Source organism: Trachypithecus francoisi, unplaced genomic scaffold (assembly GCF_009764315.1).
Source record: "Trachypithecus francoisi isolate TF-2019V2 unplaced genomic scaffold, Tfra_2.0 Lachesis_group3, whole genome shotgun sequence".
NCBI classification, from domain to species: Eukaryota; Metazoa; Chordata; class Mammalia; order Primates; family Cercopithecidae; genus Trachypithecus; species Trachypithecus francoisi.
The window spans coordinates 60,921,163-60,938,401 of NW_022681468.1; the positions used below are offsets into that span (position 1 = coordinate 60,921,163).

Consider the following 17,239-nt stretch of genomic DNA (forward strand, 5'->3'; position numbering starts at 1 on the left):
AATAGAAAAAAAACTTCTAAAATTTGTATGAAACCACAAAAGACCCTGAATAGCTAAAGCAGTCCTGAGCAAAAAGAACAAAACAGGAGGCATCATACTACCTGACTTCAAAATTTACCACAAAGTATAGTAACCAAATAACACAGTACTTACATAAAAATAGACACATAGATCAATAAAACAGAATAGATAACTTTGATATAAATCCAATAATTTACATACAATCAATTCATTTTTGAGAAAGGCAACAGGAACACACAATGGGGAAAAAGATAGTCTTTTCAATGAATGGTGTTGGGAAAACTGGATCACTATACGCCAAAGAATGAAACTAGATTCCTATCTCTCACCATAAACAAGAATCAAATTAAAATGGATTAAAGACTTCAATCTAAGATATAACACTATGAAACCTAGTAGAAATACTCCAGGACATTGGTCTGGGCAAGTACAGGCAACCAAACCAAAAACAGACAGATGGGATCACTTCAAGCTAAAAATCTTCTACACAGCAAAGGAAAGAGCCAACAAAGTGAAAAGACAACCATAGCATTGGAGAAATCATTTGCAGACTAATTGTCTGACAAGAGATTGATAACCAGAACATACAAGGAGCTCAAACAGCTCACTAGAGAAAAATAAAAAACAACCCAAATAATTAAATTAAAGAACGGGCAATCGTTATACCAAAAAGATACCCATACTAGTATGTTTACCACAGCAATATTCACAGTAACAAAGATAAGGAATCAGCTTAAGTGTCCATTAATGGATGACTAGATAAAGCCAATGTAGTGTATATACATGATGGAATGCTATTTAGCCATAAAAAATGAAATTGCTAGGTGTTTCAAAATGGCAGAACAGGAACAGCTCCAGTCTGTAGCTCCCTGAATGATCAATGCAGAAGATGGGTGATTTCTGCATTTCCAACTAAGGTACCTGGTTCATCTCACTGGGACTGGTTGGACAGTGGGTGCAGCCCATGGAGGGTGAGCTGAAGCAGGGCAGGGCATTGCCTCACCCGGGAAGTGCAAGAGATTGGAGGATTTCCCTTTCCAGGCCAAGGGAAGCCGTGACAGGCTGTACCTGGTAAAAAAAAAAACGGGACACTCCTGCCCAAATACTGTGCTTTTCCAATGGTCTCAGCAAATGGCACACTAGGAGATTATATCCTGCGCCTGACTCAGCAGGTCCCATGCCCATGGCGCCTTGCTCACTGCTAGTGCAGCAGTCTGAGATTGACCTGTGAGGCAGCAGCCTGGCAGGGGGAGGGGTATGTGCCATTGCTGCGGCTTGAGTAGGTAAACAAAGCAGCCTGGGAAGCTCGAACTGGGTGGAGCCCACTGCAGCTCAGCAAGGTCTGCTGCCTCTGAATAAAAGGTAAAAGAAACTTCTGCAGACTTAAACATCCCTGTCTGACAGCTCTGAAGAGAGCAACAGTTCTCCCAGCACAGTGTTTGAGCTCTGAGAATGGACAGACTACCTCCTCAAGTGGGTCCCTAAGCACTGTGTAACCTAACTGGGAGACACCTCCCAGAAGGGGCTGACTGACACCTCATATAGGCGGGTGCCCCTCTGGGATGAAGCTTCCAGAGGAAGGATCAGGCAGCAATATTTGCTGTTCTGCAATATTTGTTGTTCTGCAGCCTCTACTGGTGATACCCAAGCAAAAAATGTCTAGAGTAGACCTCCAGCAAACTCCAACAGATCTGCAGCTGAGGGACCTGACTGTTAGGAGGAAAACTAACAAACAAAAAGGAATAGCATCAACATCAACAAAAAGGACATCCACACCAAAATTCCATCTGTAGGTCACCAACATCAAAGACCAAAGGTAGATCAAACCACAAAGATGGGGAGAAACCAGAGCAGAAAAGCTGAAAACTCTAAAAACCAAGGCACTTCTACTCCTCCAAAGGCTCACAGCTCTTTGCTAGCAACAAAACAAAGCTGGACAGAGAATGACTTTCATGAGTTGACAGAAGTAGGGTTCAGAAGGTCAATAATAACAAACTTCTCTGAGCTAAAGGAAGATGTCTGAACCCATTGCATGGAAGCTAAAAATCTTGAAAAAAGATTAGATGAATGGCTAACTAGAATAAACAGTGTAGAGAAGACCTTAAATGACCTGATGGAGCTGAAAACCATGGGACAATAACTATGTGTCACATGCACAAGCTTCAATAGCTGATTCAATCAAGTGGAATAAGGGGTATCAGTGATTGAAGATCAAATAAATGAAATAAAGTGAGAAGAGAAGTTTAGAGAAAAAAGAGTAAAGATAAACAAACAAAGCCTCCAAGAAATATGGGACTATGTGAAAAGACCAAATCTATGTTTAATTGGTGTACCTGAAAGTGACGGGGAGAATGGAACCAAATTGGAAAACACTCTGCAGGATATTATCCAGGAGAACTTCCCCAACCTAGCAAGGCAGGCCAACATTCAAATTCAGGAAATACAGAGAACACCACAAAGATACTCCTTGAGAAGAGCAACCCCAAGACACATAATTGTCACATTCACCAAGGTTGAAATTAAGGAAAAAATGTTAACGGCAGCCAGAGAGAAAGGGCAGGTTACCCACAAAGGGAAGCCCATCAGACTAACAGTGGATCTTTCAGCAGAAACTCTCCAAGCCAGAAAAGAGTGGGGGCCAATATTCAACATTCTTAAAGAATTTTCAACCCAGAATTTCATACCCAGCCAAACTAAGTTTCATAAGTGAAGAAGAAATAAAATCCTTTACAGACAAGCAAATGCCGAGAGATTTTGTCACCACCAGGCCTGCCTTATAAGAGCTCCTGAAGGAAGCACATGGAAAAGAACAACCAGTACCAGCCATGACAAAAACATGCCAAATTGTAAAGATCATCAATGCTAGGAAGAAACTGCATCAACTAATGGGCAAAATAACCAGCTAACATCATAATGACAGGGCCAAATTTACACATAACAATATTAACTTTAAATGTAAATGGGCTACATACCCCAGTTAAAAGACACAGACTGGCAAATTGGATGAAGAGTCAAGACCCATCAGGGTGTTGTATTCAGGAGACCCATCTCACATGCAGAGACATTCATAGGCTCAAAATCAAGGGATGCAGGAAGATCTACCAAGAAAATGGAAAGCAAAAAAAAAGGAGGGGTTGCAATCCTAGTCTCTGATAAAAAAGACTAAATGAGAATGAAGACACCATGTACCAGAGTCTCTGGCAGATAATTAAAGCAGTTTGTAGAGGGAAATTTATAGCACTAAATGCCCACAAGAGAAAGCAGGAAAGATCTAAAATTGACACCTTAAATCACAATTAAAAGAACTAGAGAAGCAAGAGTAAACAAATTCAAAAGCTAGCAGAAGGCAAGAAATAACTAAGGTCAGAGCAGAACTGAAGGAGATAGAGACACAAAAAACCTTTCACAAAAAGGAGCTGGTTTTCTGAAAAGATCAACAAAATTGATAGACCACTAGCAAGACTAATAAAGAAGAAAAGAGAGAAGAATAAAATAGTCACAATAAAAAATGATAAATGGGATGTAACCACTGATCCCATAGAAATACAAACTACCATCAGAGAATGCTATAAACACCCCAATGCAAATAAATTAGAAAACCTAGAAGAAATGGATAAATTCCTAGACACATACACCCTCCCAAAACTAAACCAGGAAGAAGTTGAATCCCTGAATAGACCAATAGCAGGCTCTGAAATTGAGGCAATAATTAATAGCCTACCAACCAAAAAGTCCAGGACCAGATGGATTCACAGCCGAATTCTACCAGAGGTACAAAGAGGAGCTAGTACCATTCCTTCTGAAACTATTCCAATCAATAGAAAAAGAGGGAATCCTCCCTAACTCATTTTATGAGGCCAGCATCATCCTGATACCAAAGCCTGGCAGAGACACAACAAAAAAAGAGAATTTTAGACCAATATCCCTGATGAACATCGATGCAAAAATCCTCAATAAAATACTGGCAAACCAAATCCAGCAGCATATCAAAAAGCTTATCCACCACAATCAAGTTGGCTTCATTCCTGGGATGCAAGGTTGGTTCAATGCATGCAAATCAATAAATGTAATTTATTACATAAACAGAAGCAATGACAAAAACCACATGATTATCTCAATAGATGCAGAAAAGGCCTTCGAGAAAATTCAACAGCTTTCATGCTAAAAACTCTCAATCAACTAGGTATTGATGGAATGTATCTCAAAATAGTAAGAGCTGTTCATGATAAACCCACAGCCAATATCGTTGTGAATGGGCAAAAACTGGAAGCATTCCCTTTGAAAACTGGCACAAGACAGGGATGCCTTCTCTCACCACTCCTATTCAACATAGTGTTGGAAGTTCTGGCAAGGCAATTAGGTAAGAGAAAGTAATAAAGGGTATTCAATTAGGAAAAGAGGAAGTCAAATTGTCCCTGTTTGCAGGTGACATGATTGTATATTTAGAAAACCCCATTGTCTGAGCCCAAAATCTCCTTAAGCTGATAAGCAACTTCAGCAAAGTCTCAGGATACAAAATCAATGTGCAAAAATCACAAGCATTCCTATACACCAATAACAGACAAACAGAGAGCCATGAGTTAACTCCCATTTACAAATAGAATAAAATACCTAGGAATCCAACTTATAAGAGATGTGAAGAACCTCTTCAAGGAGAACTACAAACCACTGCTCAATGAAATAAAAGAGGATGCAAACAAATGGAAGAACATTCCATGCTCATGGATAGGAAGAATCAATATTGTGAAAATGCCCATACTGCCCAAGGTAATTTATAGATTCAATGCCATCCCCATCAAGCTACCAGTGACTTTCTTCACAGAATTGGAAAAAACTACTTTGAAGTTCATGTGGAACCAAAAAAGAGCCTGAATTGCGATGGCAATCCTAAGCAAAAAGAACTAAGCTGGAGGCATCATGCTACCTGACTTCAAACTATACTACAAGGTTACAGTAACCAAAACAGCAAGGTACTGGTACCAAAACATATATATATATATATATATATGTGTATGTGTATGTGTGTTTGTGTGTATATATATACCAATGCAACAGAACAGAGGCCTCAGAAATAACAGCACGCATCTACAACCATCTGATCTTTGACAAACCTGACAAAAACAAGATATGGGGAAAGGATTTCCTATTTAATAAATGGTGCTGGGAAAACTGGCTAGCCATATGTAGAAAACAGAAACTGGATCCCTTCCTTACATCTTATACAAAAATTAATTCAAGATGGATTAAACACTTAAATGTTAGACCTAAAACCATAAAAACCCTAGAAGGAAACCTAGGCAATACCATTCATGACAGAGGCATGGGCGAAGACTTCATGACTAAAACACCAAAAGCAATGGCAACAAAAGTCAAAATAGACAAATGGGATCTAACTAAACTGATGAGCTTCTGCACAGCAAAAGAAACTACCATCGGAGTGAACAGGCACCTACAGAATGGGAGAAAATTTTTTCAATCTACTCATCTGACAAAGGGCTAATATCCAGAATCTACAAAGAACTTAAACAAATTTACGAGAAGAAAACAAATAGTGCCCATCAAATAGTGGGCAAAGGATATGAACAGACACTTCTCAATAGAAGACATTTATGCAGCCAATAGACACATGAAAAAATGCTCATCATCACTGGTCATCAGAGAAATGCAAATCAAAACCACAGTGAGATACCATCTCACACCAGTTAGAATGGCGATCATTAAAAAGTCAGGAAACAACAGATGCTGGACAGGATATGGAGAAATAGCAATGCTTTTACACTGTTGGTAGGAGTGTAAACTAGTTCAACCATTGTGGAAGACAGTGTGGCGATTCCTCAAGGATCTAGAACTAGATTTGATCCAGAACTAGATTTGATCTAGAACTAGATTTGATCCATTTGATCCAGCAATCCCACTACTGGGTAGATACCCAAAGGATCATAAATCATGCTACTATAAAGACACATGTACACATATGTTTATTTGGGCACTATTCACAATAGCAAAGACTTGGAACCAACCCAAATGTCCATCAGTGATAGACTGGATTAAGAAAACGTGGCACATATACACCACAGAATACTATGCAGTCATAAAAAAGGATGAGTTCATGTCCTTTCAGGGATATGGATGAAGCTGGAAATCATCATTTTGAGCAAACTATTACAAGGGCAGAAAAGCAAACACAGCATGTTCTCACTCATAGGTGGGCATTGAACAATGAGATCACTTGGACACAGTGTGGGAACATCCCACCCCAGGGCCTGTCATGGGGTGTGGAAAAGGGGGAGGGATAACATTAGGAGAAATACCTAATGTAAATGATGAGTTAATGGGTGCAGCAAACCAACATGGCACATGTATTCCTATGTAACAAACTTGCACGTTGTGCACATGTACCCTAGAACTTAAAGTATAATTAAAAATAAAAAATAAATAAAGCTTAACCTGGTAGAAAATTAAAAAATAAAATAAAATCATGTCTTTCACTGCAACATGAATGGAATTGGAGGCCATTATTTGAAGAGAAACAACTCAGAAACAGAAAGGCAGTGCATCTTCTCACTTATAAGTGGGAGCTAAATAAAGCATCCACATGGATGCAGAGTGTCAACTGATACAACAATGGAGACTCAGAAGTGTGAGAGATGGAAGTAGGGGGTGATAAGAAATTACCTGATGGGTACAATTTATGTTATTCAGGTAATAGTCACACTAAAATCTCTGACTCCACCATATGTAATATATCTATGTAACAAAATTATACTTGTACCACATAAATTTATACAAAAATAGGCAAAATATCTGAATAGACATTTCTTAAAAGATGGCATACAAATGGTCAACAGTAATATGAAAAAATACTCAACATCACTAATCAGAGAAATGCAAATCAAAACCACAATGAGATGTCATCTCCCCGCTGTCAAAATGGCTTGTATGAAAAAGACAGACAAGAGAGGAAAACATAAAGATCTAAGGACTGGAAATTGAGAATTCAATTTGATTGAAATCGATAATTCAGTTTAAGGAAATTTGGAAAAGCCTTATTTAACTTAAAGAAGCAAAACTAATCCAATACACATAATCTTATATTAATCCAATTAGTGCGATATTGGCTTTGACATTTATTTCTTGTTGTGAATTGACCCAAAATAGACTGAAGATATTACATGAAATTTCAGAAACTTGACTACAAAACACACCTGCAATGTTTGTCAGATATAATTGAGACAAACACCAGGCTCTCTCTTTGCAACCACAAAGATGTTGATAAACAACCCAATGGAGATTACCCCATCAGTTGACCCTTTTATGAAATGTTTCTCTGTAGCATGCAGTACTATTTTACAGCATCAAAACTTTTTTTTCAAAATCGGAGTCAGTCCTCTCAAACCCTACCATTGCTTTATCAGTGAAGTTTATGGAATATTCTAAATCCTTTGTTGTTTTTGCAACAGTGTTCACAGAACCTCACTAGGAGTAGATTCCATCTCAAGAAACGACTTTCTTTGCTCATCCGTAAGAAGCAGCCCTTTGTCCATTAAAGTTTTACCATTAGATTGCAGCAATTCAGTCATGTCTTCAGGCTCTACATATAATTTACATTTTCTTGCTATTTCCACCACATCTGCAGTTACTCTCTCCACTGAAATCTTGAACCCCTCAAAGTCATCTATGAGGGTTGGAATCAACTTCTTCCAGACTCCTGTTAATGTTGATATTTAGACCTATTGCCATTCTTCATAAAGATTCTTAATGGCATCTAAAATGGTAAATCCTTTCCAGAGGGTTTAAATTTACTTTCAATTTCACATCCATTAATGGAATCACTATCTATGGCAGCCATAGCATTATGAAATATATTTAAATAATAAAATTGAAAATCAAAATTACTCCTTGATCCATGGGCTACAGAATGGATGTTGTGTTACCAGGCATGAAAACAACATGAATTTCAAATGAGAGGTCTGTGACTCTTCTTTTCACTTGAACACTTAGAGGCCATTGTAGGGCTATCAATTTTCCTAATTTCAATATTGTTGTGTCTCAAGCAATAGAAAGGCCTGAGGAGAGGGAGAGAGAGAGATGGGGGAACAGCTGGCTGGTGGATTAGTCAGAACACACACAATGTTTATCTATTAACTTTGTTATATATAGGGTATGGTGCTGCAAATATTTACAGTAGTAACATCAAGATCACTGATCATAGATCACCACAGCAGATATTATAATAATGAAAAAGTTTGAAATGTTGCAGGAATTACCAAAATGTGACACAAAGAAATGAAATGAGCATATACTGTTTGAAAAAATGGCATCAATGGATTTTCTTGATGCAGGCTTGCCACAGACTTTCAATTTGTAAAAAGTGCAGTATCTGTAAAACACAAAAAAGAGAAGTGTAATAAAATGAGGTATGCCTGTAACTCCCAAAGATTCCATCTTTAAATATCGTAACTTTTGGGGTTCCAACATATGAATTTGTGGGTAAAGAGACGGGGCCACAAACATTCAGCTTATAACACCAATGCATGTGGAAAAAGGGGAATTATTCAATTCACCATGTTTCCTAGGGGCAATATGGCATAAATAACTTTAAAAATATTCCCAGATTAATGCAGTCATAATTATTATTTGGCATATGGTTTTTACCAAATTATTATTTGGCATATTGTCTCCTATAACTGTATTTTAAAAGTCTGTTTTCTCTTCTTAATTTTCCTTAGACTAATGCACAATGTTTTTGCATACTGTTTGATCAATATTCATCTTTCTAGTAAAATTCTTGAGTGATATCAGTTAAAATTGTATCTGTATTCCAAATCTAATACAATGCCATCTACAATCTGCTTGACTGGAGTTCCTCCTTTTCATAGCTTCATTTTTTAATGTTTTTATCTTCAGCTGGTGCAGTGGCTCATGACTGTAATCTCAGCTACTGGGGGGGCTGGGGTAGGAGTATTGCTTAACCCCAGAAGATTGAGGCTGCATTGAGGTGTGACTGCACCACTGCACTCCAGCCTGGGTGACAGAGTGAGATCCTATCTCAAAAAACAAAACACAAATAAAAATAAAGTTTTTATCTACATTGGGGCATTCATTCCTATGTAGGTACTCAGCAGAGTCTAATGTGACTACTTCAAAAGGTGCATTTTTTTCTCCCTTGGCATGTACTTAGACTTATTCTTTTAATTGGCAACTTTGGGTGGAACAACACTCTAAAATAGTTAAATAAAAATTAAAATATCACACGATGTTTTAGAAGATAAACCTGCCTTCTATATTTTGAGAATAGGCTGTTGTGTTACTGAAGGCTAAGAATGTAGAAAAGAAGCTTATATGAAGATGAACTTCAGAATTCAAGTTTTTCAAACAGTAGTAACTTCTTTTCAAGTCATATAAAATACATCGATAGACCATCCTCACACATGTTATGGGTTGTTTTGTGCAATTGAAAATAGGCTGCAGCATTCTGAGTTCTGCATTACTATCTTTGATAATAGGATGAAAGGAACAGAACTGAAAGTTCGAAAGCATCAATTTCAGCAATTAGAAAGTGGCATTACTGGAATTTACCTGATGTTCTTTTGTGGACAAATGCTTTTTTCAACTTGACTTGTTTCAAAAAGTAGATTCTCACTTGCAGCCATTGCCTATGAATGTATACTAAGTTTAAAAGCCCTAGGAATACTGCTGATGGAATCCTGAAGGCAGAATTGGCTATGATGTCATAGACCCTTGAAGGAAACTTCTAAAAGTGATATTTAGTTATAACAGAGACTAAACAAGAAAGATGCTTACTGAATAAGGTGGGATCCAACAAGAGTGTAGTATGGAATGTAATAACTTATGAATTACTTATTTTCTGAGGGAGCTCAACAGAATGACACCTAAGAAAGGCAAAGTCTTCGACACTTGGTACATTTGTGATTTTTGGCCATCCCTTGAAAATTAATAAATTTGAAATCACTAGTCTTAGAAATGGAAGAAAGTGATGACTCTGATAAGCCTATCTCAGCAAGTAGACAAGAAATTCGAAAGAGAAGACGACCCAGCCAACCAATGGTAGACAAATCCCAGCAAACTGCTGTAATAGAGAAAAAGAAACACATGGCCATACCAAAATCATCTAGCCCCAAAGCTACCCATCGTATTGGTAATACTTCTGGAAGCAAAGGCAACTACTGTGCCAAAGCCTATGAGTCTATTACAGTATCTTCTGAACTTCAGCAGACTTGGACAAAGAGAAAGCGTGGACAGGAAATGACTAGTAAGTCTCTCCAGACAGACACCATTGTAGAAGAGAAAAAAGAAGTCAAGTTCGTTAAGGAAACCGTGGTACCTGAAGAAAAGTCAGCTGACGTTAGAGAAGCAGCTATTGAATTGCCAGAGAGTGTTCAGGAAGTAGAAATTCCACCAAACATACCTTTAGTTCAACTAAAAATGGACAGATCTCAGCAGACCAGCCGTACAGAATACTGGACCATGACGCACATCCCCCATGTAGAAAAAGTGGACAAGGAACAACAGACATACTTCAGTGAATCAGAAATAGTGGTTATTTCCAGGCCAGATAGTTCTTTTACAAAGTTAAAGGAAGGTGCCCGGAAACGTAAATCCTCCGGAAAGATTTCTGCTAGTGAACACCCTGAATTTCAACCAGCAACAAGCAGCAATGAAGAAATTAAGCAGAAAAGTATCAGCAGAACTTCATTTACTCAGGAGACTAAAAATGGTCCTCTGGTACTTTTAGAAGATGAGCTTAGGGAAGAAGTAACTATACCTGTTGTACAAGAAGGTTTTGCTGTTAAAAAAGTGGCTTCTGCTGAAATAGAGCCTCCACCAACAGAAAAACTCCCAGCTGAAATACAGCCTCCGTTAGTTGAAGAGGCCACTGCTAAGGCAGAGCCCAGACCCGCTGAAGAGACCCATGTCCAAGTACAGCCATCAACTGAAGAGACTCCTGCTGCTGAGGCAGCCACTGCAGTTGCAGAGAATTCTGTTAAAGTTTGGCCTCCATCCACTGAAGAGGCCCCATTAGCGGAGTTTCCTGCTGAAATTCTGCCTCCATCAGCTGAAGAGTCCCCTTCAGAAGAGCCTCTTGCTGAAATTCTGCCTCCATCAGCTGAAAAGTCTCCTTCGGTAGAGCTTCCTGGTGAAATTCAGTCTCCCTCAGCTGAAAAGGCTCCCATTGAGGTACAGCCTTTACCAACTGAGGGCGTCCTTGAAGAGGCCCCAGGTAAAGTAGAGCCTGCCACTGTTGAAGAAACCCTTGCTGAAGTTCAGCCTCTGTTACCTGAAGAGGCTCCTAGAGAAGAAGCTGGAGAACTTCAGCTTTCAACAGCTATGGAGACCTCTGCAGAAGAGGCTCCTGCTGAAGTTCAGTCTCCATTAACTGAAGAGACCACTGCAGAAGAGGCCTCTGCTGAAATTCAGCTTCTAGCAGCTACAGAGGCTCCTGCATATGAAACTCCTGCTGAAACTCGATCTCCACTATCTGAGACTTCTGCAGAAGAGGCACCTTCTGAAGTTCAATTTCCATCAGCTAAGGGAGTTTCTATAGAAGAGGCCCCTCTTGAGCTTCAGCCTCCATCAGGTGAAGAGACCACTGCAGAAGAGGCCTCTGCTGAAATTCAGCTTCTAGCAGCGACAGAGGCTTCTGCAGAAGAGGCTTCTGCTGAAGTTCGGCCTCCACCAGCTGAGGAGGCCCCTGCTGAAGTTCAGCCACCACCAGCTGAGGAGTCCCCTGCTGAAGTTCAGCCTCCACCAGCCGAGGAGGCCACTGCTGAAGTTCAGCCTCCACCAGCCGAGGAGGCCCCTGCTGAAGTTCGGCCTCCACCAGCTGATGAGGCCCCTGCTGAAGTTCAGCCTCCACCAGCTGAGGAGTCCCCTGTGGAAGTTCAGCCTCCACCAGCTGACGAGGCCCCTGCTGAAGTTCAGCCTCCACCAGCTGACGAGGCCCCTGCTGAAGTTCAGCCTCCACCAGCTGACGAGGCCCCTGCTGAAGTTCGGCCTCCACCAGCTGAGGAGGCCCCTGCTGATGTTCAGTCTCTACCAGCTGAGGAGGCCCCTGCTGATGTTCAGTCTTTACCAGCTGAGGAGGCCCCTGCTGATGTTCAACCTCCACCAGCTGAGGAGGCCACTGCTGAAGTTTGGCCTCCACAAGCTGACGAGGCCCTTGCTGAAGTTCAGCCTCCACCAGTTGAGGAGGCCACTGCTGATGTTCAGTCTCTACCAGCTGAAGAGACTCCTATAGAAGAGACCTTTGTTGCAGTATACTCTCCCCCAGCTTATGAGGTCCCTGCAGAAGAGGCCCCTGTTGACAAACATTCCCCACCAGCTGATTTGCTTCTGACTGACGGGTTTGCTATATAAGAGGCCTCTGCTGAAGTTTCACCTCCACCATCTGAACAAACCCCTGAAGATGAGGCTCTGGTAGAGAATGTGTCTACTGAATTTCAGTCACTGCAGGTGGCAGGAATTCCAGCAATAAAATTAGGATCGGTTGTTTTGGAAGGTGAAGCAAAATTTGAAGACGCTTCAAAAAAAATTCTGTCTAATACCAATGATGGATCTAAAGATTTGTCTAATACTAATGATGGACAGACTCCCACTCTTGAAATAGAAGGTGTCTTTCATATAGAATTTTTAAAAAGTCCTCCTGAACTCTAGTCAGTTAGTACCTAAGCTAGCAATCAGAAGCTACGTGGTTTTGGAAGAACATACTTTAGAAAAGGGTGGGCAGCTGGAAGTAGCTTTGTCAATAAGGCAAATTAAAGTGAACCCCAAGACTTGGAGTACAGGTTGGAAAATGAACAATAAAAACCGTAGCAGTAAAAAATTACTTATGTTACTTTCATTCTAATTTATGGCACGTAAAATACCTATTTTGAAGGTAAGTTTATAATTGAAAAAAATTACTTAAAATATCCTTCCTACAGTAAACTTATTGACACGGGTAAAGTTTACTCTGCAGCCATCTTTTCTTGTCTTTGCTTTCCTGTTATGAGTCAATATAGTTTCTAGTGGCAAAACCAGTGTCTTTTCTGCAGATCTGTCATCTACTTTAAATTCCTTGAGTCTTAGTCACACATCTAAAGTTGTGTGATGTTCTCTTTCTCCTTATTATAATTAATCATATCTCTTATTCTCTTTTCATTCAATTCCTTCTGAGACAAGCATTACTTTCCTGGTTTTAGCCTAAGTGTTCTTCTTTATCTTCTTACACATTTTACATTTTAATGTCTGGATAGAAAGACTTAATTCCTTTGTAAAAATCTTCAGTTCAATAAAATGAAGATGGTCATAGATAAAGTACTGGAAAAGGTGTGCAAATATAAAGAAAAATATACTTAGATGCCCTTGAGAGCATATCCCTGTGTTTAGTTTTTAATTTGATTTCAACTGAGAATGTGATGAGTCCTTTGGAAGTTTGGCTTATGCTTTTTGCTCTATGAACTGGTAATGAAGAACAACTTAGAATAACATCAAATTACTGTAGTAAAAGTTGTTGAAGTTTTTAAGGAGCATCAAGCCTTAACAATACGTATTCTAAGATGTCTGTTATTAAAGGGCATCTAGTTTTCCGTGGTTGTAACAATGTTGGGAAAATATTTTCTCTAGCTACAAATTAATCACAATGTGCTGAAATGTTGAGATAATTTTATCAAAAAATTTTTAAATTTTGTCAGTGTATTTCTCTAGTGAGAACTCTAGGTTAAGATTTCAACCCTCATTAAGCTTTGATGTCCTATCATTGTTGGATTTTTGTCACATTCTTCATTACCTCAGTAATCAAGAGTATATGACATTTTAAGTAAGTTTTTGAGAATTTTATAAAAATTATTGCAAGAACACTCTTTCTTGTATGTGCCAAATTTGAGGTTGAAAATGTTATTCTAGGCTATGTAGAATGAGGGTTTTTTTTTTTTTTTTGCAATGTACGAGTCCTCCATTTTATGTTTTCTGAGATACTTAAATCCAGTTAAACTTGGTTTTCTAAATTAGGTCTTTTTGTTTCTATTTTGGATTTTCTATTGTGGCTTTTTTTCTTTTTAAATTCAGAAGCCACACGAGAGTACAGAATTATACTAGAATGAGAATATGCTTAATAAAGATGGGATCTATCAACTGGCCCATGGAAAAACTTTCAACACTTAAAAATTGGATGTTTCTGGAGCTGAGGTGGAGCTTATATTTATCTGAATATATATATATATATATATATATTACACTGTATAAATAGTAAACAAATATATTGATGAGATTCTGGAGGTCAAATTAAAAAATGCTGCAAATATAAGTTCCAACAGGTGTAGCTGTGAAAATTTAGGGCAAGAAACATTGATTTGATGCTTCTAGGAGACAGATATAAGTAAGAAAATCTGAATATATTGAACATTGGCAAAAATTCAGTGTGAATAGAAATGCATACAGGTGATAATCTCTACCAAATGTAAGAATGATGTCAGGCTGCTAACCATTAATTTTTTTTTTTTTCTCAAATGTGAGATATTTTAAAGATAGCTTTCCTGAGGTATAACCTACATAAAATAAATAACATTTACTTAAATTGTACAATTTGATGACTTTTGACATCATGTATACACCTATGAAACCATCACCACAAGGAAAACAATGAAGATGGCTGTAAGTCAAAAGTTACCATTATGATCATTTGTAACTTCTGTTTCCCTGCTTCCACCCTCCTACCCCATACATACAACCAATTTCTTATCTGTTTTCTGTCACTAGAAATTTTTATGCATTTTTATAGACTGTTACATAAATAGTAAAAATATATTTTATTGCAAAGTTGTATTCCATTATATGAATATTGCAAAATTTTAAAATTCATTTGATACACATTTGGGTTGTTTCCATTTTTTGCTATTCTACATATAGCTGCTATGAACGTTCATGTGTGAGTCTTTGTGTGGACATATGCTTTTATTTCTCTAGAGGAAACACCTAGGTGTAGAATGGTCTGACTGTGTGATAGGTGTATGTCTGACTTTAAAAATACTGCCAACCTGTTTTCCAAAGTGATAAACCATTTATCTTCTGACCAACAGCTGTTGGAGTTAAAGTTGTTCTACATCCTCATCAGCACTTGGACTGGTTGGTCTTTTTCATTTTAGCCACTCTACTAGGAGGATAGTGCTATCTCCTTGTAATTTTAATGTGTATTTCTCTAATGAGTAATAATTTGGGACATCCTTTTATGTGCTTATTTGCCATCTGCATATCTTCTTTGGTGAAGCCCATGCTTTTTCTTTTTTATGTGTCAAATTTAAGAAATGTTTGCCAAACTGAGCATTACTAAGATTTCTTCTTAAGTTTTCTTCTAAAAATGCTATTGTTCTGTATCTTATACTTAATTCTAAAATCTGTCATCAGTAATCTTTTTGTGTGGTGTGAGAAGAGATATGAGGTTAACTTTTGTTTTTTCAGACCTACAGGTAGCCCCTTCTCCCAACACTGTTTAAGTGATTATCTTGTCCTCATTGAACTGCCTTGGAGCCTTTGTTGAAAATTAATTGATCATATATGTAGGTGTATATTTTGTATATTTGCGGAACTATTTTGTTCCGTTGATCTTCATGTCTGTCTCTACATCAGTTCAACATTGTTTTGAAACCAGTAGATTTATAATCTTGAAATCAGGTAGTGTTAGTTTTCCAATATTTTCTTCTTTTTAAAAGTTGTTTTAACAATTCTAGGTCTTTTGCACTTTCGTGCAAATTTTTGAATTAGTTTATTTCCACAAAACCACTTGCTGGGATTGCACTGAATCTAAAGACCAACTTGGAAAGAAATGATATCCTACTAATAACAAATTTTCTGATCCATGAACACACGTACTAATATATATCTACATTTATTTAGGCTTTCTTTAATTTCTCTCAGATGACTTGTAGCTTTTGATTTTATAAAATTTATTAGGCATTCTATTTTTTTGATGCTATTAAATTTTTTTAAATTTTACCTTCCAGTTTTTTGTTACTATCGTATAGAAATACAGTTGACTTTTTGTATTGGCTTTGAATACTGAGATTTTCCCAATCTCATTTATTACCTTTTGTGGCTTTTCTTGTAGATTACTCAGAATTTTCTTTAAAATTTGTTTGTTTGTTTTTTTTTAAAGATGGAGTTTTGCTCTTGTTGCCCAGGCTGGAGTGCAATGGCATGATCTTGGCTCACTGCAACCTCTGCCTCCCGGGTTCAAGTGATTCCTCTGCCTCAGCCTCCCAAGTAGCTGGGATTACAGGTGGGTGACACCATGCCTGGTTAATTTTCATATTTTTAGTAGAGACAGGGTTTCACTATCTTGGTCAGGCTGGTCTCGAACCCCTGACCTTGTGATCTGCCCATCTTGGCCTCCCAAAGTGCTGGGATTACAAGCGTGAGCCACCATGCCAGGCCAATTACTCAGAATTTTCTATACAGACAATCATATCATCTGCAAATACATGTTTTAATTTTTCCTTTCTTGTTTAAATACTTTCCCTTGTCTTATTGTACTCGCTAGAACTCTTAATACAAGTGGTGAGAGCAAACATTTTGCCTTGTTCCTGATCTTGGGGGAAATCATTAGGACTTTTTGAGTATGACGTTAGCTATAAGTTTTTCATAGATGCCTTTTTCCTCTCTGGTTGAGGAAATTTCCTTCTATTTCTACTTAGCTGAGAGTTTTTTCATCAGTAATGAACATAGAATTTTGGCAAATGCTTTTTATAGATCTATTAAGATCACCATATGGTTTCCATTTTTGGTCTGTTAATGCAGTGAATTTTGTTGATTGATTTTTTCAAATGTTAAAACAACCTTTCATTCCCTGGAAAATTCCCACTTGGTCATGGATATGGTTTGGCTGTGTCCCCACCCAAATCTCAACTTGAATTGTATCTCCCAGAATTCCCACGTGTTGTGGGAGGGACCAAGGGAGAGGTAATTGAATCACGGGGGCTGGTCTTTCCCGTACTATTCTCATGATAGTGAATTAAGTCTCATGAAATCTGATGGGTTTATCAAGGGTTTCTGCTTTTACTGCTTTCTCATTTTCCTCTTGCCACTGCCATGTAAGAAGTTTCTTTCACCTCCCACCATGATTCTGAGGCCTCCTCAGCCATGTGGAACTGTGAGTCCAGTTAGATCTCTTTTTCTTCCCAGTCTCGGATATGCTTAATCAGCAGTGTGAAAACAAACTAATACA

General features: G+C 38.3%; 1 protein-coding gene across 1 annotated transcript; it reads left to right on the forward strand.

Moving 5' to 3' along the window:
* The first annotated feature begins 9,783 nt into the window (after window positions 1-9,783).
* FSCB (fibrous sheath CABYR binding protein) lies at window positions 9,784-12,872 on the forward strand. The gene has a single exon (XM_033188166.1). It carries the CDS (start codon window positions 10,006-10,008, stop codon window positions 12,397-12,399), a length of 2,394 nt encoding a protein of 797 aa, XP_033044057.1. The 5' UTR covers window positions 9,784-10,005; the 3' UTR covers window positions 12,400-12,872.
* The last annotated feature ends 4,367 nt before the right edge of the window (window positions 12,873-17,239 follow it).